General features: G+C 35.2%; 1 protein-coding gene across 1 annotated transcript; it reads left to right on the plus strand.

Moving 5' to 3' along the window:
* Positions 1–4018: 4018 nt before the first annotated feature.
* On the plus strand, positions 4019–6739 carry LOC136042869 (uncharacterized). Its single transcript, XM_065727800.1, has 3 exons — positions 4019–4124; positions 4804–5631; positions 5748–6739. The coding sequence occupies exons 1-3, from the start codon at positions 4019–4021 to the stop codon at positions 6737–6739; spliced, it is 1926 nt and encodes a 641-aa protein (XP_065583872.1).
* Positions 6740–26161: the final 19422 nt, after the last annotated feature.

Consider the following 26161-nt stretch of genomic DNA (forward strand, 5'->3'; position numbering starts at 1 on the left):
TCCTTTTTTTTATTTTTTTTTTTATTTTTATTTTTTTTAGTTTTTTACCTTTTTTTAGTTTTTTTTAGTTTTTTAGCTTTTTTACTTTTTTTATTAGTTTTTAGTTTTTTTTGTAGTTTTTGCCTTTTTTTAGTTTTTTCAGTTTTTTTTTTTAGTTTTTTATTGGTTTTTACCTTTATAGTTTTTTTTAGTTTTTTAGCTTTTTATTTTTTTTATTAGTTTTTAGTTTTTTTTGTAGTTTTTGCCTTTTTTAGTTTTTTCAGTTTTGACGTCACCTGATCCAGTTTTTTCAGGTGACGTCACCTGACACATCCATCCATCCATCCACAGACAACTTATTTTTATATAGATAGATATATATATATATATATATATATATATATATATATATATATATATATATATATATATATATATATATATATATATATATATATATATATATATATATATATATATATATATATTCACAGGTGGGACATAGGGACACAACTACAATGGCGCGTAACTAATATGGCGCGTAACGACTTACGCGCGCGGGGGGGCTTGGGGGGCGCGAAGCGCCCCCACCAACTAGGTGTTGGGTTAGGTAACCAACAGCTAGTTTTAAAATATAATTGTCTTCATCCTACCGAATCATTAGTCTATAGGAATGGCCTCTATTACGTTTCCATTGTTTTTTTACGGCAAGTCGCGTGCCATTGCAAAGCTTTGGTGGGTTGATATTTCTTAACAGCATTATTGGTACGCCTATTTTTAGTTATAGCACGTGTGGTGGAAACCCTGAAAGATCCACGGAATTTAAAAATTCAGATGGATAATTAACCGCCTCATTTGGTTCCAAAACTGTGTAGACTGACTTGTAAAGGTCTGCCTGGTCTCGAATCTTGGTCAGAACAATATTGTTGATTTCGTGGACGTCTATATTTTTGGGTGCAAGAATCGCTCTTTCACTTAGCCATTTATTATTTTTATAATTGTTTAGAATATTCGGAAATACTTTTTCAATCAATTCATTTTTGGACGTCTCTAAATTACAGAATTCAGCAGGTAGTTGTACACGTCCTGAAATTGAGTCTACTGGGAGTTTTCCGTTTCCAATTGTCAGCAATCGATCTGAAAATGTTTGACCAGAGTCATCGTTTTGCAATCGGACACGCATATTTGTAGTTAATTTTAATGTTTTTACGTGTGCCCATAAATTAGAATTTTTCAGGCAAGCATTCATTTCGTCTGCAGGGGTTGATCCCTGTGTACCACCTATGAATATAGTTAGATTTATATATGTGTTTTGAACGACGTAAAACTTGTGAATATACAACATTCTTGGCTTTCCCATTGTCTGTGCATATACAAAGCCCTATGTACTTATAATGACGTCATATGCAAACACTCTTTTTACAAACAAACAAACATACATACACACAACTCGTTTTATATAGATAGATAGATAAATAGATACAATACAAATTAACTGCGTAAAACTTGCGAATATACAACATTCTTCGCTGTCCAATTGTCGCTTCATATGAATAGATTGTCAGGTTTACCGACCCTCGAACATGCAATGTACAATTGTCCATGGGAAAAACAATCAGTATTAAGATCTATACCACATTTTTCTAATGATTGACCTTGAGCTTTGTTGATGGTGATTGCAAATGCTAATCGAATGTGCCCTTGAGCCTTATTGATGGTAATTGCTAATTGAACATTCCCTATGTCCCGGTGGTCATTTATATATCCCCCCTATGCCCCCGGTGTCCCCGTTGTAGTTGTGTCCCTGTGTCCCGGTCGTCAATTATATTCCCTGTGTCCCGGTAGTTATTTGTGTCCCGGTGTCCCAGTCTGTAATTTCTCTTTGACTTTCCCGTTCGTCATTTATATTCCCTGTTTCCCGGTATTCCTTTGTGTCCCGGTCTGTAATTTCGTCAGTCGACAAATATGACGTCAACCGACAAAAAACTTCATGACGGAATAATGCTCAATCCTCATAATGACGTCAGTCGACAAACATGACATCAGTCGACACACAAACATGACGTCAGTCAACAGACATACAACTTATTTCTTATATATATAGATATAGTTTCTGTTTCAGTTTTTCTGTTTTAGTTTTGCAGCTTTTTTAGTTTTTTTTAGCTTTTTTTCTTTTTAGTTTCTTACCTTTTTATGGCATTTGGTATTAACCAAGTGACATATAGCAATCGCAAATTCTGTCGGTCAGACGGTCAATGTTCATTCTAACATTGACAGTTGGAAAAATCTTCACGTGCCAAGTATGCTAAAGCTCAACAATTTATAATAAACCTCAATATTTAGTATCTGTTTCAAGGTTTTGGAATTACTTTAATCTATTGTCAAAATATTTTGAAATATTTATGCAATTCCCAGTTTTTACATTTTTAGTTTCAGTTTTTTTTTTCTTCTTTATTTTTCAGACGTAAATACATATCGCCGAACCTTTTTTTTTTTTTTTTAAGTAAAATCTGGTAGGCATTGATAACCTTATCCAAGTCAAAATCCCAAACCCAATCATCATCGCTATCATTTTCAATTTTGATACGTTATGACTCTCGCTGTCCAGGTTGATCTTCTTCTAATTGCGCAGTTTTGCGTTCTTTAGCCGCAAGCCTTTTGGCATTAACTCTCTGAGCAGCTTCCTCGGCTGTTTCTTCTGTTGTAGGATTTGGTAACATTCTATCTTTTTCAATGTTTTTCAATTTGTCAGTGTTCATTCTAACATTGACCGTTAGAAAAAATTTTACGTGCCAAGCATGCTAACAATCAACAATTTATAATAAATCTCAAAATTATAAATATCTGTTATAAGGTTTTCGAATTAATTTAATCTATTGTCAAAATATATAGAAATATTTATGCAATTCCCAGTTTCTACATTTTTAGTTTCAGTTTTCTTTTCAGTTTAGTTTCATTTTTATATATAGTTCTACTCCAATAGGAGCGCCTTAGCTTCGCCTCGAGTTAAACTGAGATAGACGGATGCAATCGCCTCAATTGACCAAACCAAACCAGTTGACGTTCGCATTCGCTTTGATTCAGACCAAATTAAATGAGTGATAGTGAAATAGTGATTGGACTGTTGGACAGTTTAGTTAATGAAGATTATGATCGTGGAAGGCGATATAAAGCTCTTTCGCGTCGCAGAATACTCTCAAGTGAGAGTGACAGTGATCATAGAACAAATAATGGCTCTCGGAGGCCAGAGTTTCAAACTCATGCTCGATATGGCTCTCGTATTCCTGAAATTAGTTCTAGGAACGACGAATCTAGCTCTCGGAGCCCACAAATAGGTTCTAGAACCATAAGAACTGGCTCTGTGAGTCCCGTAAAAATCCATGACAAAAAGCGGAAGGCTTATCCGGAAAAGCGAAAAGGTAAAAGATTAAAAGAAAACACGTCAAATGACTCTCTATTCAAAAGACTTCTGAGGAACGTTCTGGTAACAAAGAGGGTCCCAAGATCCATAAAAAACTTGCCAATGTTGCAAATAGAGCTTTCTCCGAGCTTTTGGAAATAGGCAAGCTAAAAGATTTATTTGAGCACCACCCTAGGCCTGCGAATACAAATAAAATTGTTGTTCCCAAGGTGAATAGTGAAATTTGGGCTACTCTCTCAGCACTTGCTAAGCAGAGGGATGCTAAGGCACTTCAAGTGCAGCGGACAATTGTTCACTCAACCTTTTGTTTAGAGGCAGTAAATGATATTCTTGAGCTCGAAAATGAGCATATCAAAGAAAAACCTAACAAATGCAGTTCACATGCTTGGCCTCACCAATTATGATTTAAGTCTAAAAAGACACCATGCGATGAAATTCGAGTTGAGCCCAGATCCCATGGTTGCATCCGCTTTATGCGCTCCCGAAGTCAAAGTCACGGAGTTTCTTTTTAGCAAAGATGTTGCCAAACAACGTCCAAAGCCAAATCCGTGGCGGATTTGAAAAAATCATTTGGAAGACCAAAAAACGTGCAAAGAGGAGGGCCTACCGTTATCGCCGATGGCAGAACGAGGCTCCCCGTCCATTTTATCGCAAAAAGCAGAACCAGGACCGTCAGGAGAGGCCGAAATTCCAGAACTCTCAGAAAAGGGATCGCAAATAGCTGGTATGTACCATTTAACATACACTGGCCTTGATATGATTTTGTTGTAAATTTCAATAGGCAGTCCAAACATTTGGTTGAAAAGCAGGAAGAATTAGTAAGTTTATCTCAAAATGGCAGTCAATAACAAGTGATTTAAATATTACCATTTTAAAATGGAAAGTGTTCAGTCTGCGGTTCTTTTAATGACAAAAAATTGTTATATGGCCTCTGTTGACCTTGTCGACTTTTATTATTCATGCCCTGTTGATTTTGATGATCAAATGTGGCTTTGTTTTGAAGTAGATTGTTGTTATGCTTTCACATGTATGCCAAACGGCTTATCATCTGCCCCAAGGGTTCTTACGAAACTTATGAAACCCGTTTTCTCCCTTCTTCGACGAAAAGGTTATTTGTCAATTGTTTATCTAGACGATACCCTTCTTCTGGGAAGGTCAGTTTTAGAATGTCAAAACAATGTCTATGAAACAGTGAAATTACTGTCAGAGCTGGGGTTTGTAATTCACCCGGGGAAGTCAGTTCTCATTTCAAGTCAAAGAATAGAATTTCTGGGTTTTTTACTAGATTCACGATTAATGCGTATTTCCCTGCCGGAAAGAAAAAATTAAAAAGGTTCTAGATTTAGTTTCAAAAATTCTTCGTCAAGAATCGACTACGATTCAGATTTTGGCTGAAACTCTAGGTGTTCTTGTTTCAACCTTCCCAGCAGTGGAATTAGGGCCTTTATATTACCGGAAAGCGGAATCGTTGAAAACTCAAGCACTAAAGCACGCGAAGGGTGATTTTGCGGCTAGGCTAACTTTAACATTCGATGTAATTTCGGAATTGCATTGGTGGTTGAACATTGCCAATCATGCTTCTAAAGCAATTGAACCTAGGTCAATTGACAAATATTTGTGTAGTGATGCATCCAAATTAGGCTGGGCACTCGTGGATGAATATTCCATGAAAACAGCCACAGGCGAATGGTCCTCAGAAGAGAAGGGATTTGACATGAATGTTTTAGAAAAGAAGGCCGTTTATCTGGGATTAAAGTGTTTTGCTCAGGATATTAAGGGCATTCATGTCCGGCTGCGTTCAGATAATATAACCACAGTAGCTTATATAAATAAAATGGGAGGAACAAAATCTCAATTTTGTAACTATTTCGCAAATAGGATCTGGCAGCTAGTATTGCAGGATAAAGGGTGGATATCCGCAGAGTATGTGCCAGGAGTTGCTAATATCGCGGACAAAGCATCTCGAAAATTTGATAATGAAAAAGAACGGAAATTGGATTCTAGAATATTCATTATTTTGAATTCGTTGCTATGTCAGTCGATAGATATTGATCTGTTTGCAACTAGATTAAATTTTCAGGTTAAACCATTTGTTTCTTGGAAACCAGATCCAGAATGTTTTTTCGTAGATGCATTTGCAATGAGTTGGGAGCTTCATTTCTTTTATGCTTTTCCCCCATTTAGCTTACTTCTGAGGACCCTTCAGAAGGTAGAGACAGATCAGGCAGCTCGTATTTTGATTTTCCCAAACTGGACCACACAAGTTTGGTATCCCTTACTGTTAAAGCTCTTAATAGGAAGTCCCATACTTTTACCAAATGATACTTTTACTTTGTCTCTTCCACAGAAACCGACCTTACACCATCCATTGTCCAAAACGTTACGCCTAGTGGCTTGTGTCGTCTCCGGCAATGGCTTCACCACCAAGGATATTCTCCTTCCACAGTCGATATTATCATGGATGGATGGCGGGATTCAACTAAGCGCCAGTACAGGGTTTACATTGAAAAATGGATCGACTTTTGTGGAAGAAACACAATCCAGGCCTTGGAGGCAACTGTACCGGAGACTTTGACCTTTCTTACTGAACTGTTTCACTCAGGTATTGGATACAGTGCTATTAATACTGCTAAGAGTGCTTTATCTGCAATTTTACCAAGCCTTCAGTTAGGCAGTAATCACATCACCAAGAAATTCATGAGAGGTGTCTTTAATAGAAGGCCTAGTCTACCCAAGATTTCTAGTATTTGGGATGTAAAATGTGTATTCGATCTATTTAGATTGCCAGTTAGGGATATCGAAAATCTTAAATTAAAGACACTAACACAAAAATTAGCAGCTTTATTGATTCTATCGGCTTGTGAACAGTTGTTGGCCAGTTTGTCACTTAATAATATGATACATAATGACGATGGAAGTTTTGGTTTTCAAATTAATGTGTTATTAAAAACAACGAAACCGGGAAACCACAAATCAGTAGTTAAATTTCGACCTTTTCAAGAGTCGTCCCTTTGTCCGGTGACGCACCTAGCTAGGTATATTAGAATAACGTCATACCTGAATAGAGACGACGCACTTTTTCTTACATATCGTAAGCCTTATACCCCTGCGTCCAAGTCATCTATTTCTAGATGGATAAAAGAAGTGTTATTTCTTGCAGGTATAGATACCATTATTTATGGTGCTCATAGCAGACGATCTGCCTCAACGTCCCACCTTAAAGCAAGAGGAGTTGATGTTGACCAAATCATAAGATATGAAGGCTGGACAAATGCCAAAACGTTTGCAAGGTTCTATAATAAACCAATTGAAAGTGGAAAACAGTTATCTGTCTCTTGAAGTTACTCAACGCATTCGAATTATATTTTCGTTATATTTGAATTATCCTACTATAAATGAAATTTTGTACAGCGGCCTCTTTTTATTGAATAGGGCTATTATTGGTCATTAGTGTCGGTTTATCTCATGCTGAACTTTAAAATCTCATTTTAACTCGAGGCGAAGCTAAGGCGCTCCTATTGGAGTAGAATTGATAAATTAAACGAAAACTTGCCAAGTTTGAAGTTTGATTGTAATTTTACTCCAAAGCAGGAGCGCCAGCGTAGCTGAGAGTTCAACTGCCCTCCCAATTTCCCTTCCCGTTGAACTCTCAGCGTTTCATCATGAGCTTAACGACCGCACACTACAGCGACTTTAAAATACTGGTTTGGTTTGGTCAATTGAGGCGATTGCACCCGTCTATCTCAGTTGAACGCTCAGCTACGCTGGCGCTCCTACTTTGGAATAGAATTACAATCAAACTTCAAACTTGATAATTTTTCGTTTAATTTACCAAATAAGATATAATCTGGCGTAACGGACAGACAACTTATTTTTATATATATAGACTAGCTGTTGGGGTGGCGCTTCGCGCCACCCCAACACCTAGTTGGTGGGAGTGCTTCAGGCCCCCCCCCAAGACCCTCCGGGCGAGTAAATCGTTACGTGCCATATTAGTTACGTGCCATTGTAGTTGTATCTCTGTGTACCACCTATGAATATAGATAGGTTTATATATGTATTTTGAACTACGTAAAACTTGCGAATAAAGTTACCAGTTTTTTACTCTTTAAGAAATTCAATCTCTTTTCATACTGTTGTCTTTTCAGAGATATTTGATTATTCAAGCAAGCCGATTAACAGACAAAGTGTAACAGACATAACGGACAGACAACTTATTTTTATATATATAGATAGAAGATAGATAGATTTTAGAAGTTACCAGTTTTTTACTCTTTAAGAATTTCAATCTCTTTTCATACTGTAGTCTTTTCAAAGATATTTGATTATTCAAGCAAGCCGATTAACAGACAAAGTGTAACAGACATAACAGACAGACAACTTATTTTTATATATATATAGAAGATAGATTTTTGAAGTTAGCAGTTTTTTACTCTTTAAGAATTTCAATCTCTTTTCATACTGTCGTCTTTTCAAAGATATTTGATTATTCAAACAACCAGATTAACAGACAAAGTGTAACAGACATAATCGACAGACAACTTATTTTTATCTATATAGAAGATAGATAGATAGATTTTTGAAGTTACCAGTTTTTTACTCTTTAAGAAATTCAATCTCTTTTTTATACTGTTGTCTTTTCAAAGATATTTGATTATTCAATCAAGCCGATTAACAGACAAAGTGTAACAGACATAACAGACAGACAACTTATTTATATATATATATAGATAGATAGATAGATAGATTTTTGAAGTTACCAGTTTTTTACTCTTTAAGAAATTTAATCTCTTTTCATACTGAAGTCTTTTCAAAGATATTTGATTATTCAAGTAAGCCGATTAACAGACAAAGTGTAACAGACATATCAGACAGACAACTCATTTTTATATATATAGAACTAGCTGTTGGGGTGGCGCCACCCCAACACCTAGTTGGTGGGGGCACTTCGCGCCCCCCCCCCCCAAGCCCCCCCGCGCGCGTAAGTCGTTACGCGCCATATTAGTTACGCGCCATTGTAGTTGTGTCCCTATGTCCCACCTGTGAATATAGATATATATATATATATATATATATATATATATATATATATATATATATATATATATATATATATATATATATATATATAAATATATATATATATATATATATATATATATATATATATATATATATATATATATATATATATATGTTTTTAACTACGTAAAACTTGCGAATATACAACATTCTTTGCTGTCCCATCGTCTGTGCATATAAATAGATTGTCAGGTTTACCGACTCTTGAACATGCAACGCATAATGATCCATGGGAAAACAATCCGTATTCAGATCTATACCTCATGATTCTATTGATTGCCCTTGAGCTTTGTTGATGGTGATTGCTAATCGACCATTTCCTTTGTTGCCGTCGTCATTTATATATCCCCCTGTGCCCCCCGGCGTCCCCGTTGTAGTTGTGTCCCTGTGTCCGGGTCGTCATTTATATTCCCTGTGTCCCCGTCGTCATTTGTGTCCCGGTGTCCCAGTCTGTGATTTCTATTTGAGTGTCCCGGGCGTCATTTATATTCGTCAGGATATTGTAGGGCATCGTAGCATCGATGAGTTTAAGCAATTCTTGTCAACTGATTGTTTCGCCTATAAAGAATATTATCTCGAGGTAAGAACTGATCACCGACCACAACGATTGCCACTTTGTTGATAGTTGCGTATCAGGAGGCATCAATTCGATTGCTGTTTTTAAGGAGAAGCACTAAATTATTATTTTTGTGGAATAGATGATATATATAAATATATATATATATTTTCTTTTTAGTTTTTTTGTAGTTTTTACCTTTTTTAGTTTTTTTCTTCTTTTGTATTAATGCTAAAGCCAAGGTTCAAACCTGGAGCCTCTCGGACCTAGAACCTGAAACAAAACGCTTTACCAACTCAGCTACTTCGGCGTGAATACATTCGTTTTGAGCAGCTTCCTCGGGTGTTGCAATTGTTGTCCTGGTCGTCATTTATATTGCCTGTGTCCCGGTCGTCATTTGTGTCCCGGTATCCCAGTCTGTAATTTCTCCTTGAGTGTCCCGGTCGTTATTTATATTCCCTCTGTCCCGGTCGTCATTTGTGTCCCGGTCTGTAATTTCTCTTTGATTGTTTTTTCTTTTTAGTATTTTTTAGTTTTTTACATTTTTTCTTTTTTCAGTTTTCTTTTTCTTCTTTATTTTTCAGCTTCACTATGAAATACATATCGCCGAACCTTTTGTTTTTTTAACTAAAATCTGGTAGGCATTGATGACCTTATCCAAGTCAAGATCCCAAACCCAATCATCATCGCTATCATTTTCAGTTTTGATATGTTTTGACTCTCGCTGTCCAGGTGGATCTTCATCTAACTGCGCGGTTTTGCGTTCTTTAGCCTCAAGCCTGTTTCCTTGCTGTTCTTTTGATTCCTCGGCACGCTTTCTTTTCTGACTTTCTCTATCAGCAGCAAGTTTTTTGGCATAGACTGTTTGAGCATCTTCATCGGCTTTTGCCATTGTAAGTTCATCAGTCATTTTAAACTTAAACATTAATAGATTTCTACGTGAACATATATGTCTTAAATATCTTTAATGACGTCACCGTCATAGCAAAAATGACGACAACTAACTTCATGACGCCAGTCGACACAGAAACATGACGTCACCTGATCCACAGACAGACAACTTATTTTTATATATATAGATAGATATAATTCTAAAATTGTCAGGTAATTTTCTATTTTAAAATAAAAACTAAAAATTATTGCTCAGACAACATAAATATTTTTGATATTTACATAATAGCTTTAGTGGTTCTGGACTGAAAACTAAATATGCTAATCAAATTGGGAATTGCAATCTTTTAGGTTGAAAAGGCTACTACGTTATAACAGACATAACACGTCATTTGTGTCCCGGTGTCCCGGTCTGTAGTTTCGTTAGTCGACAAACATGACGTCAGACGACAAACAACTTCATGACGACATACAGCTCAATCCTTATAATGACGTCAGTCGACACACAAACATGACGTCAGTCGACAGACAGACAAACAACTTATTTATATATATATAGATATATATACCAGTGTCCCAGTCTGTAATTTCTCTTTGAGCGTCCCGGTCGTCATTTATATTCCCTGTGTCCCGGTCTGCAATTTATCTTTGAGTGTCCCGGTCGTCATTTATATGTCCCGGTCGTTGTTTGTGTCCCGCTGTCCCAGTCTGTAATTTCTCTTTGAGTGTCCCGGACGTCATTTATATTCCCTGTGTCCTGGTCGTCATTTGTGTCCCGGTGTCTCGGTCTGTAATTTCGTCAGTCGAAAAACATGACGTCAGACGACAAACAACTTCATGACGACATACAGCTCAATCCTTATAATGACGTCAGTTGAAAAACATGACGTCAGACAACACACAAACATGACGTCAGTCGACAGACACAAAAACAGCTTATTTTTATATATATATAGATAGATATAATAGCTGTTTGGGTGGCGCTTCGCCACCCCAACACCTAGTTGTGGGGGCACTTAGTGCCCCCCCAAGCTCCCCCGCCCGCGTATGTCATTACGCACAACATTAGTTACGCGCCATTGTAGTTTTGTCCCTGTGTCCCACCTGTGTTTTACGTAATTAAAAACATATATATATATATATATATATATATATATATATATATATATATATATATATATATATATATATATATATATATATATATATATATATATATATAAATATATATATATATATATATGTTTTTAATTACGTAAAACTTGCAAATATACAACATTCTTCGGCGCTTCGGTGTTGGGGTGGCGCTTGGGGCGGCACATCCAAGCCCTCCCCTGCTCGCGTAAGTCGTTACGCGCCATATTAGTTACGTGCCATTGTAGTTGTGTCCCTGTGTCCCACCTGTGAATATAGATAGATAGATATATATGTTTTTAATTACGTAAAACTTGCGAATATAGGCTACAACATTCTTTGCTGTCCCATTGTCTGTGCATATAAATAGATTGTCAGGTTTACCGACTCTTCAACATGCAACATATAATTGTCCATGGGAAAAACAATCCGTATTCAGATCTATACCTCATTATTCTAATGATTGCCCTTGAGCTTTGTTGATGGTGATTGCTAATCGAACATTCCCTGGGTCCCTGTCGTCATTTTTATATCCACCCTGTCCTCTCCGGCGTCCCCGTTGTAGTTGTGTCCATGTGTGTTTCGGTCGTCATTTATATTTCCTGTGTTCCTGTCGTCATTTGTGTCCCGGTGTCCCAGTCTGTAATTTCTTTTTGAATGTCCCGGTCGCCATTTATATTCCTTGTGTCCCGGTCGTCATTTTTGTCCCGGTGTCCCGGTCTGTAATTTCCTCAGTCGACAAACATGACGTCAGTCGACACATAAACATGACGTCAGTCGACACAGACACAAACAAACAACTTATTTATATATATATACTAGCTGTTGGGGTGGCGCTTCGCGCCACCCCAACACCTAGTTGGTGGGGCACTTCGCGCCCCCCAAGCCCCCCCCACGCGCGTAAGTCGTTACGCGCCATATTAGTTACGCGCCATTGTAGTTGTGTCCCTGTGTCCCACCTGTGAATATAGATAGATTTATATATGTGTTTCAAACTACGTAAAAATTGCGAATATACAACATTCTTGGCTTTCCCATTGTCTGTGCATATACAAAGCCGTATGTACTAATAATGACGTCATATGCAAACGCTCTTTTTACAAACAAACAAACATGCATACACACAACTCGTTTTTATATAGATAGATAGATAGATAGATACAATACAAATTAACTGCGTAAAACTTGCGAATATACAACATTCTTCGCTGTCCAATTGTCGCTGCATATAAATAGATTGTCAGGTTTACCGACCCTTGAACATGCAACATACAATTGTCCATGGGAAAAACAATCAGTATTAAGATCTATACCACATTTTTCTAATGACTGACCTTGAGCTTTGTTAATGGTGATTGCAAATGCTAATCGAATTGGGAATTGCAATCTTTTAAATTGAAAAGGCAGATCCGTTGGAATCATGGGAATGCGAGGAATAAGAACAGCCTCACCCTCAAAAGGCCCTGTCAAGATTGTGGCCTCTATTAGGTTTTCCATTGTTTTTTTTTACGGCAAGTCGCGTGCCATTGCAAAGCTTTGGTGGGTTGATATTTCTTAAAAGTATTATTGGTACGCCTATTTTTAGTTGTAGCACGTGTGGTGGAAACCCTGAAGGATCTATGGAATTTAAAAATTCAGATGGATAATTAACCGCTTCATTTGGTTCCAAAACTGTGTCGACTGACTTGTAAATCACTGCCTGGTCTCGAATCTTGGTCAAAACAATATTGTTGATTTCGTGGACGTCTATATTTTGGGTGCGAGAATCGCTCTTTCACTTAGCCATTTATTATTTTTATAATTCTTTAGAATATTCGGAAATACTTTTTCAATCAATTCGTTTTTGGACGTCACTAAATTACAGAAATCAGCAGGTAGTTGTATACGTCCTGAAATTGAGTCAACTGGGAGCTTTCCGTTTCCAATTGCCAGCAATTGATCTGAAGATGTTTGACCAGAGTCATCGTTTTGCAATCGGACACGAAATATTTGTAGTTAATTTTAATATTTTTACGTGTGCCCATAAATTAGAATTTTTCAGGCAAGCATTCATTTCGTCTGCAGGAGTTGATCTAGGTATTATAGGTAATGTTTGCCTGAAATCTCCCGCAAGCAATATTAATGTGCTGCCAAGGGGTTTCGACTTCCCTCTCAAATCTTTCAAGCATTGATCCAGAGCCTCGAGCGATTTTTTGTGTGCCATTGTGCACTCATCCCAAATAAAAAGTTTGCATTGCTGCAATACTTTACCCATCCCAGATGATTTGGAAATATTGCACGTGGGAGTTTCTGTAGAATGCAAATTCAGAGGCAATTTCAAAGCGGAATGAGCAGTTCTTCCACCAGGCAGCAATGTTGCGCCTATTCCGGACGACGCAATTGCCAACGCTATATCATTTTTTGATCGAATTGATGCCAGAATCAGTTTTATCACAAACGTTTTACCAGTACGTCCTGGCGCATCCAAAAAGAAAATTTATCCAACGTTGTTATCGACACAATGCATTATCGTATCATAAATGTCTTTTTGTTCCGACGTTAACTTGGAAATGTTATTTTGTACATACGACAATAGATCACTCGTACTGTAACTTTGTTCACGATCCAATTCTACATATGTCGAAACAGCAGCGATACGGTTAGGTGAAGGCATTCCCAAATCCTGAAGAGGTTTGTTTGCCATACGTACGCACAAATCTTCTATAATAACTAAAGTGTAGTTATAAATTTCTGATGTAAAATCAAAAGTCATATCTGACGTCTCTAACTGTTTTCGATGGAGTATATCTTCGGACATTTTTGACTTATATTTTTCCCATAACTCTGTAGGAGCTGATGGAGAGCAAGTTGTTAAAATGATGCCAAACAATGCACGAATTTGACTTGGGGTTGACGTCGTACGCGTCATTGATGCAGTTATCCCAGTGTTGGTCATTCTCCAATAAATTCAGAGCTTGGCATGCACTACGGTAAGTGTCATGTATAGTACCGTTTACAGTTCTCAAATACTCAAAGGATGTCGGACCGGGTACATTCACCAAAATCAGGCGTAGAAAGAAGCATTCATGTTGATTGGGGTGAACGGTATAGAGTCTTCCTATCGTGGTATCTTTGAAGATGGTAGGTTGGCCGTCGACTGACTTACCCTGTTTTCGACGTTCAAATACTTTATTTTTAGTATCCCACGTGTAATACGAAGGCACTTCAGTATACAGCAGTTTTTTTGCAAAAGAAACATTTTTGCAAAGCGAAAAAAAAGCTGTTAATGTTGTATCCGGTGGATTCAGGGCTCTTTGTTGCACGTTGGTTTCCGTGAAATAAACACGTTGACCATTCTGTAAATGTACCGCTAAGTGAACAACAGCTGGACTACGTTCATGTATCGGAAATGAAAGAATTCGCCAAACAGCTTCATTACTGCTTATGTATTTTCCAGCCTGATATTGTACGATTTCTTCGAAATCTTTGATTTCGGGCTGCAAGCCAAAAACTGCCATGTCACTGCCTTTGTTGACGTATTTACATATGTATTTGCTTGCCTTTACGGAGTTACAATATTCAACGTTTATGTGTGCATTAAATGTTTTTGATAATAATGGGGAATATGGAACAACCCACTGGTTATCTACTTCGATGGTGGTACCGTTACGCTTCTTTATTATTGCTGTTTTACCGCCATCTTCAGTAGATCTTCTTCTATATTGTGGGTAACTATCATTGCCAGTAATTGTGTTTGATACTAAAAGTCGAGGATATTGCTTTGTGCACCTTCCTTTGGCCATGCATGGTGAATTCTCGTACAGTGCACCGCAAGGTCCATGTATCATATTTTTTACAATAATATCATGTAACCCCTTATCGACATTTTTATCAGGTATTTCAGCGGAAATCACATCATCAATTTCGTTCGAAGTAATTTTTTATGTAGCCAGATTAGTATATGTGCGTGTGGCAAACCTCGTTTTTGCCATTCCACTGAGTACATCCAGCATCGCACTGACCCAAACACTTCAAGTTTTACTATGTAGTTTATCAGTGATTTCAACTTTTGCCGGAAGACACGGGCCGTAATGTAATGCCTATGAACCGCCGATTGGCCTTGAAGTAAAAGCTGCAGTATCTCGTCCCAAAATTGATTACATGTAAATGTAATAAATAAATCTGGACGACCATAGAGACGAACATACGCAATAGCATCTTGAGCATATTCATACATATGACGGGGACTGCCAGCATATGACGAAGGTAAAATTGTTAATCTTCCAACGTTTGTGGTATTACCGTCATTTATAACTGCATCTCGCAAATGAATGTATTGTTCAGAGCGGAGCTTGGTCTGATTCAGGCGGATATATAGCAAACGTTCTGATTCAATTTTAGCATACATATCAACGACAAATTGGTGAAACAATTCACGGAATTTTAAAATATAATTTTCTTCATCCTGCCAAATCATTAGTCTATAGGAATAATAATGCATTGCACTGCATTTTTTATTCATTTCTTTGTTAGTGGCTGGATTCATCAATTTAATATTAAAGTGATAGCCGTCGGCTCCATCCCAAAAAATGATAGGATATTGTAGGGCATCGTAGCATCGATGAGTTTCAGCAATTCTTAACAACTGAGCGTTTCGCTTATGAAGAATAATATCTCGAGGTAAAAACTGATCACCGACCATAACGATTGCCACTTCGTCGATAGTTGGAGCATTGTATCTACGCACATGTTGGCCAGGAGGCGTTTTGTCAGCGGAAATAACAATTTTATGCCTATCAGTAGGCATCAAATCGATGGCTGTTTTGAACAGACGCACTAAATTATTATTTTCGTGGAAAAGATGTTGTAATTGGGAAACGATTGTCCTTTCAACGTTGGGAGAAATTTCGCAACGTGCATTCAATTCAGAATTTCTATCACTGAAGAAGTACAATTTTAAAAATTTATGATTCTCGCCTGAGAATGGTAGAAGGGACCCTGCTCTATGATAAATTTGCCCTTTTACTTTGAAAGTAGACATAAATTGATCTAGATTTTCGATTTGGGCTCCAAACGACGTCATTTGGAAACATGAGTTGTATTTTCTGATTTGTGACAAAAAACGCTTAGATTCTGACGTAGTTCCAGTGAGGAAAGTCTTCAATGGCTCTGGTGGTGCAGCCAATAGAGGAAGTTTAACTTTTCCTGAGGTGCAACATAATCCCATTGTTTCACCATTGAATTTCATGGCCTTGCAATAGGGACAAATTTTAGACATTGTCCTGATTTGAACACATCTATTCAAGCTATGATCATCGACTGGGCTGTACCAGAATGCATCTTCATCGGCTTTTGCCATTGTAAGTTCATCAGTCATTTTAAACTTAAACATTAATAGATTTCTACGTGAACATATATGTCTTAAATATCTTTAATGACGTCACCGTCATAACAAAAATGACGACAACTGACTTCATGACGTCAGTCGACACAGAAACATGACGTCACCTGACAGACACACAGATCCACAGACAGACAACTTATTTATATATATATATATATATATGTATATATATATATATATATATATATATATATATATATATATATATATATATATATATATATATATATATATATATATATATAGATAGATAGATAGATAGATAAAAATTTGCTAAATTTTGTCAGTCATACTCTTAACGCTTGCGAAAAATTGAACAGATGTAGCTTCAATTATTTAATAAAAAGTTAAAACAGAGGCACCAAGAAGTAGGCCAAGAGAACCGCCAAAGTCACAAAGCAAAGGAATTGATGTGTAATAAATTGATTCTTTAATGTCGTCAAAAGTCAAATCTTGAATTGAAAAAAATATGGTACATTAGAAATTTAAGTCTCCATTCAAATGTTGTGACTGCATCGGACAAAGAAGGGATCATTCTATTGTTCAAATATTTTCTTGTAATGAATTACAAATAAGGAGGGATTCGGCCCAATTTTAACCAACATTCTGGAAAAAAAAGTGTAACAAAAATTATTAGAACAAAATGTTTGGTTTTTTGCTGTTTCCAAATATGTAAAATTCATTAAGCTTAGTTTTGCCCATCAAAGGCTACGAAACGGAGAAAATTTACCCGATTTTCGAGTAAGTGGTGAAATACCCAACAGAAGCGAGTGATACTAATGAAAATCTCACTACTGAATTGAGCATATAAGTAAACCCTTATGGAGAAGTTATCAACTCCTGTATCGGAATAACAGCGGTAGCTTGCAACAGTAAGAGACGATCACGTCCCATTGTAAGAAACAAAATAGCCCATAACTCCTAAAACTAGAGTAAGATCAAAAAAAGAAGTTTTTTTACTATTACACCATTACAACTTCCTTGTCTAATACCCCTATGTAGGAAACTAACTTTCCCTGGGCTTGAGTAACAAGGAAAATATATTGGTTTGAAAATAAAAAAAGTAGATGAACCACGAGATTCTGCATTAACTGCTTTTTTTTCACCTCAGCTAGGTCGGCACTGGAAAATCATTGACATCTGTTGAATTACTAATATGAAAGGAAATTGATGTGTTTAAAAACCTTTCATAATTAACAAAAACAACTTCAAAAGCAATTTATGTTTTTACGAAAAACTTTCTTTTACTATAGCTCTGTAATAGCAAATTTTTATTAACATCTCCTTGCCTCCTGGAACCAAACTTTTTTTTGGCTTGTCTCCTAAAGTACCTTATCTCTTCAACGTTTTGCTTTATTTTCGTAGATTTTTTTTAGTTCTCAGTTCAGGATCACTAAAGTTATTTTGTAAAGTGCAAAATTATTTATGCTGTCTGAGCAATAATTTCTATTTTTTAATAAGAACTAAAAAAATACCTAAAGATCTAAAAATTATTTTCAATTATAACATAAGACGTAATAATTGAATGCAATATTTATATACGTTTATCTTTCGCAAGACAATTTTATTTTATTTTAGTTCTCAGTTCAGGATCGCTGAAGTTATTATTTAAAACGCAAAAATATTTATGGTGTTCGAACAAAAACTTTAATTACATAAAGGATCATTTTTTTGCTGTGGAATGTCTTGTAGTTGGATGGAAGTTCATGTGGTTCGATAAAATCATCAGTTGTAACACATGCGAATTCTATTTTTTTTTTAGGTATTCCTACAGGCATTTTATAACTAGTTGCGTTGAAAGCTTTAAATTTACTGTAGTTTTTTCCTTTTTTCTATTTTAGTTTTTCTTCTTTATTTCTTTTTAAATTATTTTTTAATTTTCTTTTTTTTAGTTTTTTAGTTTTTACTTTTTTTATTTCTAACTTTTTATTTTTAACTTTTTTTAGTTTTTTCTTAAGTTTTTTCTTTTTTTAGTTTTTTTTTATTCTGAGCTTTTTATTTTTCTTTAGTTACTTCTTTTTTCAATTTTTTCGCTTTTTTAGTTTTTTCTTTTTTCAGTTTTGTAGTATATCTTTGTTTTTTTTCTTTTTTGTTTTTTGTTTGTTTTTCCTTGATTAGTTTTTTTATTTTTTCTTCTTATTTTCTTATTTTCTCCTTATTTATTTTTTTAGTTTGTTTCTTTGGTTTTAGTTTTATTTTTTTTTATTCTTTAGTTTTCTCTTAGTTTTTCTTTTTTAGTTTTTTTCGTTTCTTTTTTTGGCTTTTATTTTTTAGTTTAGTTTTTTTCTTTTTTACTTTTTTCTTTTTTCCCTTTCTTTTTATTTTTTTTATTTTTAGTTTTTCTTTTTTTGTAGTTTTTCTTTGTTTTTAGTTGTTTTTTCAGTATTTCCTTTTTTAAGTTTTTACTTTTTTATATTTTTTAGTTTTTTCCTTTTCTTAAGTTTTTTCTTTTTTGTTTAGTTTTTATTTTTTATTTTTTTCTTTTTTAGTCTATCTTTTTACTTTTTTCTTTTTGAGTTTCTGTTTCTTTTTTATTCATTTATTTTTTTAGTTTTTCTTTTTAGTTTTTCTTTTTAGTTTTTTCTTTTTATTTTTTTTTCTGTTTTCTTAGTCGGTCTTTTCTTTTAATTTTTTAATTTTTTTAATTTTTATGTTTTTTTTAGTTTTTTTTTTTCTATTTTAGTTTTTTTCTTTTTTAGTTTTTCTCCTTTTTAAGTTTTTTTTTGTCTTTTCTTTTTTTTCATTTTTATCTTTTATTAGCTATTTTTTAGTTTTTCTTTTTATAGCTTTTTTCGTTTTTAATTTTTTTCTTTTTTTAAGCTTTTTCTTTTTTAGTTTTTATTTATTTTTTTAGTTGTTCTAGAATTATTTTTTTTTAGTTTTTTTAGTTTTTCTATTTTATTTTTTTTTCTTTTTTTCTTATAGTTTTTTTTTCCTTTTTTCTTTTTTTCTCTTTTTGTAGTTTTTCTTCTTTTTTTAATTTTTTTTTGGTTTTTCTTTTTTCTTCTTAGTTTTTTTTAGTTTTATCTTTTTTTTTAGTTTTTTTCCTTTTCTTCATTTTCTACTACATTTTTTTAGTTTTTTCCTTTGTTTTATTGTAAATAGTGTAACAGAAGGACAGGCACTACATTTTTTATATACATAGATTATAGATAAACACTGGTGCATTTACTTTTAAAGCTTAACAATGATACATTTATGTATAGTTTTTTTCCCACAATAGCTTGGCAATGGAACATCATAGAGAGCTTTTTAATGGCTCATTTTAGAGAAAATTAAAATTAGAGAAAATTAAAATTAAATTAGAGAAAATGGGACCGCGAAGAATGTCGTATATCCACAACTTTTACGCAGTTAAAAATTAGCACCTTGCATATATGTTCCTTTACAGGGGGGGGGGGTAAGATTACGACTCAGAGATATATTACCAAAAGAAAGATTTTCGATGTATTACTAGAGCAAGGCAAAACTGGGCTTGCGCCTGAAAGAGACAGTAAAAATTTGAGAAAATTTCAGTGAACATTTTGAGACACAAAATCACAAAGAAAAGAAGAACGAGGACAATAAACAGCCAGTGAAAAAATTGAAAATTATTCAAATATTTAGGTCAAGATCTTCACTTGACCGTCCTCCGTGCAGAAAAAACTGAAAAAAAAATATTAAAAAAAACCCTTAAAACAAAACACAAAACTAAAATATGATGACCTTTTCTCGGTAACGGTGAAAGGGTAACTGAATAAAAAAATAATTCTAAATGACATTTCACAATTTTATGTGACTTACTTACTCTTAAACAATCAGAATTAATCATTTTGTCATAAATGGGACTTAAAGACGTTTCTCCCGTGTGTCTATTGAGAGCTACCTATTGGTGTATGTGAATTTTTATCTCAACTGCTTCCTTGAAAACTTGCATGAGACGTTTAAAGGGGGCTGTAATGGAGGTGCTGTCAAATAAAATGAAATGTTAGGAGCTATCGTATAAATGTTGAGCCAAGGCGGAATAAAAAAAATCTCAGGCCTTTGCGTAGGCTCATGGCCTTTTCTATTGAAGATCTTTGTTTTAATAGCCTTTCCCCTAGTTGCTGTTGGGTTCTTCCAATATAAAACGGCAACAAGAACAGGGAATTCTATAAGTACCACTACCCAGAATGGGGCTGGTTTTATCTTTGCCACTATTGAAAAAGCTCTGTATTTTATTTGAATGTTTAAAGGTGACATTAAGTTTATGTTTTTTAAGGATTCTTTTCAGTTTGTCACCCAGTTTTCAAATCTAGGATAAAACACTGAAAATTTTCTTCTCATCCATCAATGGGATGATATTTGTTAGGATATGTTGAGCTGATGATTTCTTTTCTTTCTTTTTTTTTCTCTTTTCTCTACGACAGTTTCAAGTAATTTTTTGGGGTATCCATTGCGAAACAAAATATCCTTAATTTAGTTCGGAGACTATGTAAGGCTCTGAGCATATTCTTATAAATCGGTCAACCAAAGAAATAACTGCTCCTTTTTTTTATGCAGGGAGAGTGGCTCGAGGAAAAATTGAAATACCTATCATTATGCGTAGGCTTTCTATAAATAGAAAAATTTGAGGATAGGAAACTTATTGAAAATTAATACATCTAGAAAAGGAAGTCTATGTTTATCTTCTAGTTCTAAAGTCCAAAGTGTTTAGACGAGCCAAGAAGGATTTAAGTGACTTCTCTCCATGATCTCACACAGAAATAACATCATCCACAAACCGACCCCAGACCAGAGTTGTGTCGTTATTTATTGTACAGTTTGTCCAGGCTAAATTGTTTTGTCCTAAATTATATTTTTATGCTTGTTTTTCAAGTGAAGAAATGTATCACTTGACTTGTCCAATAATAGAATCCTATCCTCTTTTGCCAAATAAAGGGTCTTTGCAGGTTTCATCTTCTCCACAGAAAGAAATCACCATAAATGTAAATAAAAACTATGCAAAAAATACTGTAAAATTTATGGTTACGTTTTGATTTAGCATTAAAATTCAAATTACCGAAATTTACCTAGATATTAAGACGCAAATCGTGAAATGAATGCTTTGGTTTTGTAATAGATAAAAGACAAGAAGTGTGTTTTTTGTTGACTGACGTCATGCATGTCTGTCAACTGACGTCATTATAAGGAGTGAGCATTATGCCGTCACAAAGTTGTTTGTCGACTGACGTCATGTTTGTCGACTGACGAAATTACAGACCGAGAAACCGGGATACAAATGACGACCAGGACACAGGGAATATAAATTACGACCGGGACACTCAAAGAGAAATTACAGACCGGGACACAGTGAATGTTTGATTAGCAATCACCATCAACAAAGCTCAATCAATCAATCAATCAATCAATCAATTTATTGATACTAAAAGAAAAAACTATTACAAAAGTAAAGTGGTTACTAGGCCCAAGAAGCTTTGCTTGTAATGGACCACAGAGAACAAGAATAAAACACTACTATAAAATATATACAAAAAAAAAAAAACAAAAAAAAACACTGGAACAAGACAAGGACATTGAATAGATAGGATATTTAACAGATAGAAGATTCAGAAGGAGATTAACATATAGCTGAAAATGATTTTAAAAGAAGAGAAGAGACATACAAATTAGGAAAGGATTAATAAAGAGAGAAAAATTATTGAATTGGAAATACCCGACGAAATAATGCCTTTGCAGAAAGAAAAAGAGGGACATCCGAAGGGATGGAGTTCCATAATAGAATTGATTGATATACTGGAGACCTCTGGCTTGCTGTAGAAGATCGTTTTGGTAAAATAAATCGTCGAGAAGAATTTCGTAAAGAAGAAAAGTACCTACCTGAGCCTGTCCGTGAGAAAAACTGCTGTAGGGGCGGTGGGAGAGTACCTAGAAAAGCAGAATGCGCAAAATAAAGGGTACTTTTACCTATAATATGATCCAGCGGAGCTATTCCAGTATCATTATAAAGATCAGAGGAAGGGTAAAGCCGAGGGAGAAGAAAAGTAGCCTTCACTGCCCTATTTTGGGCTCTTTGAAGTGAGCAGAGAAGAGATTTATTAGTATTACCCCAGACAGAGCAGCAATAAGAAAGGTAAGGATAAATAAAAGCATAATAAAGAGAAACCATAATATCAGGAGGAAGAAATGAGTTAATCCGGTGCAACATTGAAGACTGGCGGAGGATTAAGGAACGGGTGTGAGTTATATGCGGTTTGAAAGAAAGAAAACAGTCAAGATACACACCAAGAAATTTCACCACAGTAGCTTGTGGTATAATATCATTCCCAAAAGTCAGGGTGATTGGCTCCTGTACGTCTCGCATACGGTAAGGGGTCCTGAAGTTGACAATGGCACTCTTTCGGCTGTTAAGAGCCATACCATTTGACCAGCACCAATCCTTTACTTTATCAAGAAGACCTTGAGCCATAGAAGTGGCAGATGGCAGGTCCACCACAGCAATGAAAAAGTTACTGTCATCAGCAAAAATAACAGGGTGAACATGGGGATGAAGACCATCAACAAGATCATTGATGTAAATTAGAAATAAAAGTGGACCAAGCACAGAGCCTTGTGGGACACCTTTCAATACAGGCAAAGTAGAGGAAGAAGTACAGTTAACCAAAACATACTGAGATCTCTCTGAGAGGTAGGACCTAAACCATTCTAGTGGGACTCCATGCACTCCAAATAAAGATAGTTTAGACAGAAGAACATTGTGGTCAACCATATCAAAGGCCTTAGAAAAGTCGAGAAATAGACCCAAAACACACAAGCCCTTGTCCAGATTAACACGCACAAACTCAGTTGCATCAGAAAGTGCGTGCAAGGTGGAGAATGAGGGACGAAAACCATACTGATGGTTAGTGATGAGAGGATTTCCAGCAGTCGAATTAGTACTAAATACAAATGAAGAGAGTCGACGATACACTACTTTTTCAACAACCTTTGAGATGACGGGAAGAAGAGAAATAGGTCTGTAATTTGAAATTAGAGAAGAATCACCTTTTGTATGCAAGGGTACAACGGTAGCAACTTTAAATAAATGAGGAAAAAAACCAGAAGAAAGAGAGAGGTTAGTTATGTGTGAGATGGGATGAGAAACAAACTGACTGATTTTTTTAAGGACATTATTACTCAAACCAAAACTATCAACTGAACAACTACTTGGAAGTTGAGAAATAATACTAGAAATCTCAGTAGTACTACATGGGGAAAGGAAAAAAGACTTCTCTGTCATAGGAAAACAACTTACTCTACTCAGGGGTGGAATGAGAACTGAGGGAAGTGTGGTGAAATACGAATTGAAGGCACTTGCTAAGGATTTTTTATCCACAACAGATCCATCAGCTTTCCTATAAAGAGATGGGGAAGATTGTTTGAGTTTCTTACGGGAGAGAGCTTCATTAATTACAGTCCAAACCTTGCGCAAATTCCCTTTACACTCATTAATTCGACGTGAAAAATACAGCTTTTTTGCTAAGCGAACTGAAGAAGTGAGCACATTTTTGTAATGTTTATACTTCAGAAGATCTTCCTGTGTCTTACTTTTACATGCAGCCTTGAACAAAGACGCCTTCATATGGGTTGCATTGATCAGACCTCTAGACATCCATGGGCATTTAGGTGTAAAATTCCTTGGCCTCTTTCTAAGAGGAAAATGCTTATCCAACAGAGTGCCCATACGACACCAAAATAATCTAGTTGCACAATCAGCATCATTAGCTTCAAGAACACTAGACCAATCATTACTCTGAAGACTATGTATTAAATTAGAAATTTCTCTATCTGTAAAAGTTCTAAAAGAAGACTTGCCTTTCTCATCCACAGTAATCTCTGTTTTAGGCACAGATAGTGATAGATAAATAGGGAAGTGATCAGAAAGATCAGTGAAAACAAGACCAGACGAGAACTTCAAATTAGGAGAAAGAGAAGTGAAAATATTATCTATTAAAGTGGCAGAATTTCTTGAAGGGTCAACGCGTGAAGGAAAAAAAATTGAAGGAAGTAGCCCAGAAGAAGAAAATACATCAAAAAGATGGTCACATTCATCATTTGATCCAACATTTAACATATTACAATTAAAGTCTCCCAAAACACAAATCCGTTTTTTAGAGAAAGTCCCCACACCAGAAAGCTGATCAAGCAAATCACAGAACAGATGTGTTGGAAAAGGAGGGGGCTTATAAAACAAACAAACAGTATCACATGCAACCTGGCTTTTCAGATCAATAACAAGAGAATAAACTGTCCTACTATTAGACACCACCGATGTAAACAAGGATTCAAGATCAGATCTTCTACAAAATTCAATACTAGATTTTATGAACAAAGAAATACCCCCAGAACACTTTGTTACCATTCTAGGGACATGAATAGCAATATAACCATGCATGTCATAAGCTGTAAAATTATCACTGTCAGATAACCATGTTTCCGTCAAGCCTATGACATCAAAAGGGCAAGAATTATCAGACCACAGATACGATTTAAGAGTGTCCCACTTATCTCTTATCCCACGCACATTCAAACAAAAAACATTAAAGCAACTGTTTGAAGAGAGTGAGGGCATAATATTATCACAATAATCAATGGTGGTGTGATAATTACAGCTAGAACTAACCATAGATTCAAGGAGAGGGTCAGAAGTGTGTGCCTCTTGTTTACCAGCACTACTTGGTTGATCAAATATAACTGAATTAAGAATAGAAGAATTCATAAGGAAAGAGAAATCACCCATATTTATCTCAGACATATAAAACCTTCACAAATGACACACTATCCATAGTACACTTGAAGGTAATGGAATCATAAACAAGAAAAAGAAATATCAGTGGGATGGCAAATATTAACCAAAGAAAGGGGTCAAATAATGTGGCACCAATCAGGAAAAGATGAGCTGCGAGTGTTAAGGCATGACAAACAATGACAGAAATCAGGCTACATAAAGGCAATAGGATCTCAAACAAATATAAAGAGACATTAGTAGGATGGCTCATAATATTTGAAGAATAGGCTAAATTTACAATATGGGACCAGTAAAATTTATGTGAGCTGTAAGTGTGCTGACATGAAAAAAGTGTGATAGAAAATAGCATACATGAAGGTGATAGGAACACAAACAAATACAAATAAATATCAATGGTAAGACACACAATATTCAAAGTATAAGACCAAAATAGATTTGAGCAATCAAAATTATGTGATCTGCATGTGAACACACAGAACAAAAATATGGTAGAATTAAGGCAAAATAAATTTGTCAAAGTACTGGCCAAAAGTATAATGTGGAGCCAGTCAAGATTATAAGAGCTGCAATTATGCTGACATGACAAAAATATGATAAAAATTGGCCTACATGAAGGTGAGAAAGTCAAAAACAAAAATAAAAAAAAATTCAGTAGGATGGCATATATTAATCATAATATTGGCCCAAAATATAATATGGGAACAGTCAAAACTCGATGAGCTGCAAGTGTGCAGACACAACAAGAACGTTCTAGAAGCCATGCAACATGATGGTGATAGGATCACAAACAAACATAATGAAAAATCAGTGGAAAGGCACATATTAATTAAAGAAGTGGCACAAAATATAATGTGTAACCAGTTAAAATTATGTGAGCTATAAGTATGCTGACATGACAAGAGTAAAACAGAAAGCAAACTACATGAAGGTGGTAGAATCACAAACAAACATAGAGCAATATTAGTGGGA

Source organism: Artemia franciscana, unplaced genomic scaffold, assembly GCF_032884065.1.
Source record: "Artemia franciscana unplaced genomic scaffold, ASM3288406v1 Scaffold_2262, whole genome shotgun sequence".
NCBI classification, from domain to species: Eukaryota; Metazoa; Arthropoda; class Branchiopoda; order Anostraca; family Artemiidae; genus Artemia; species Artemia franciscana.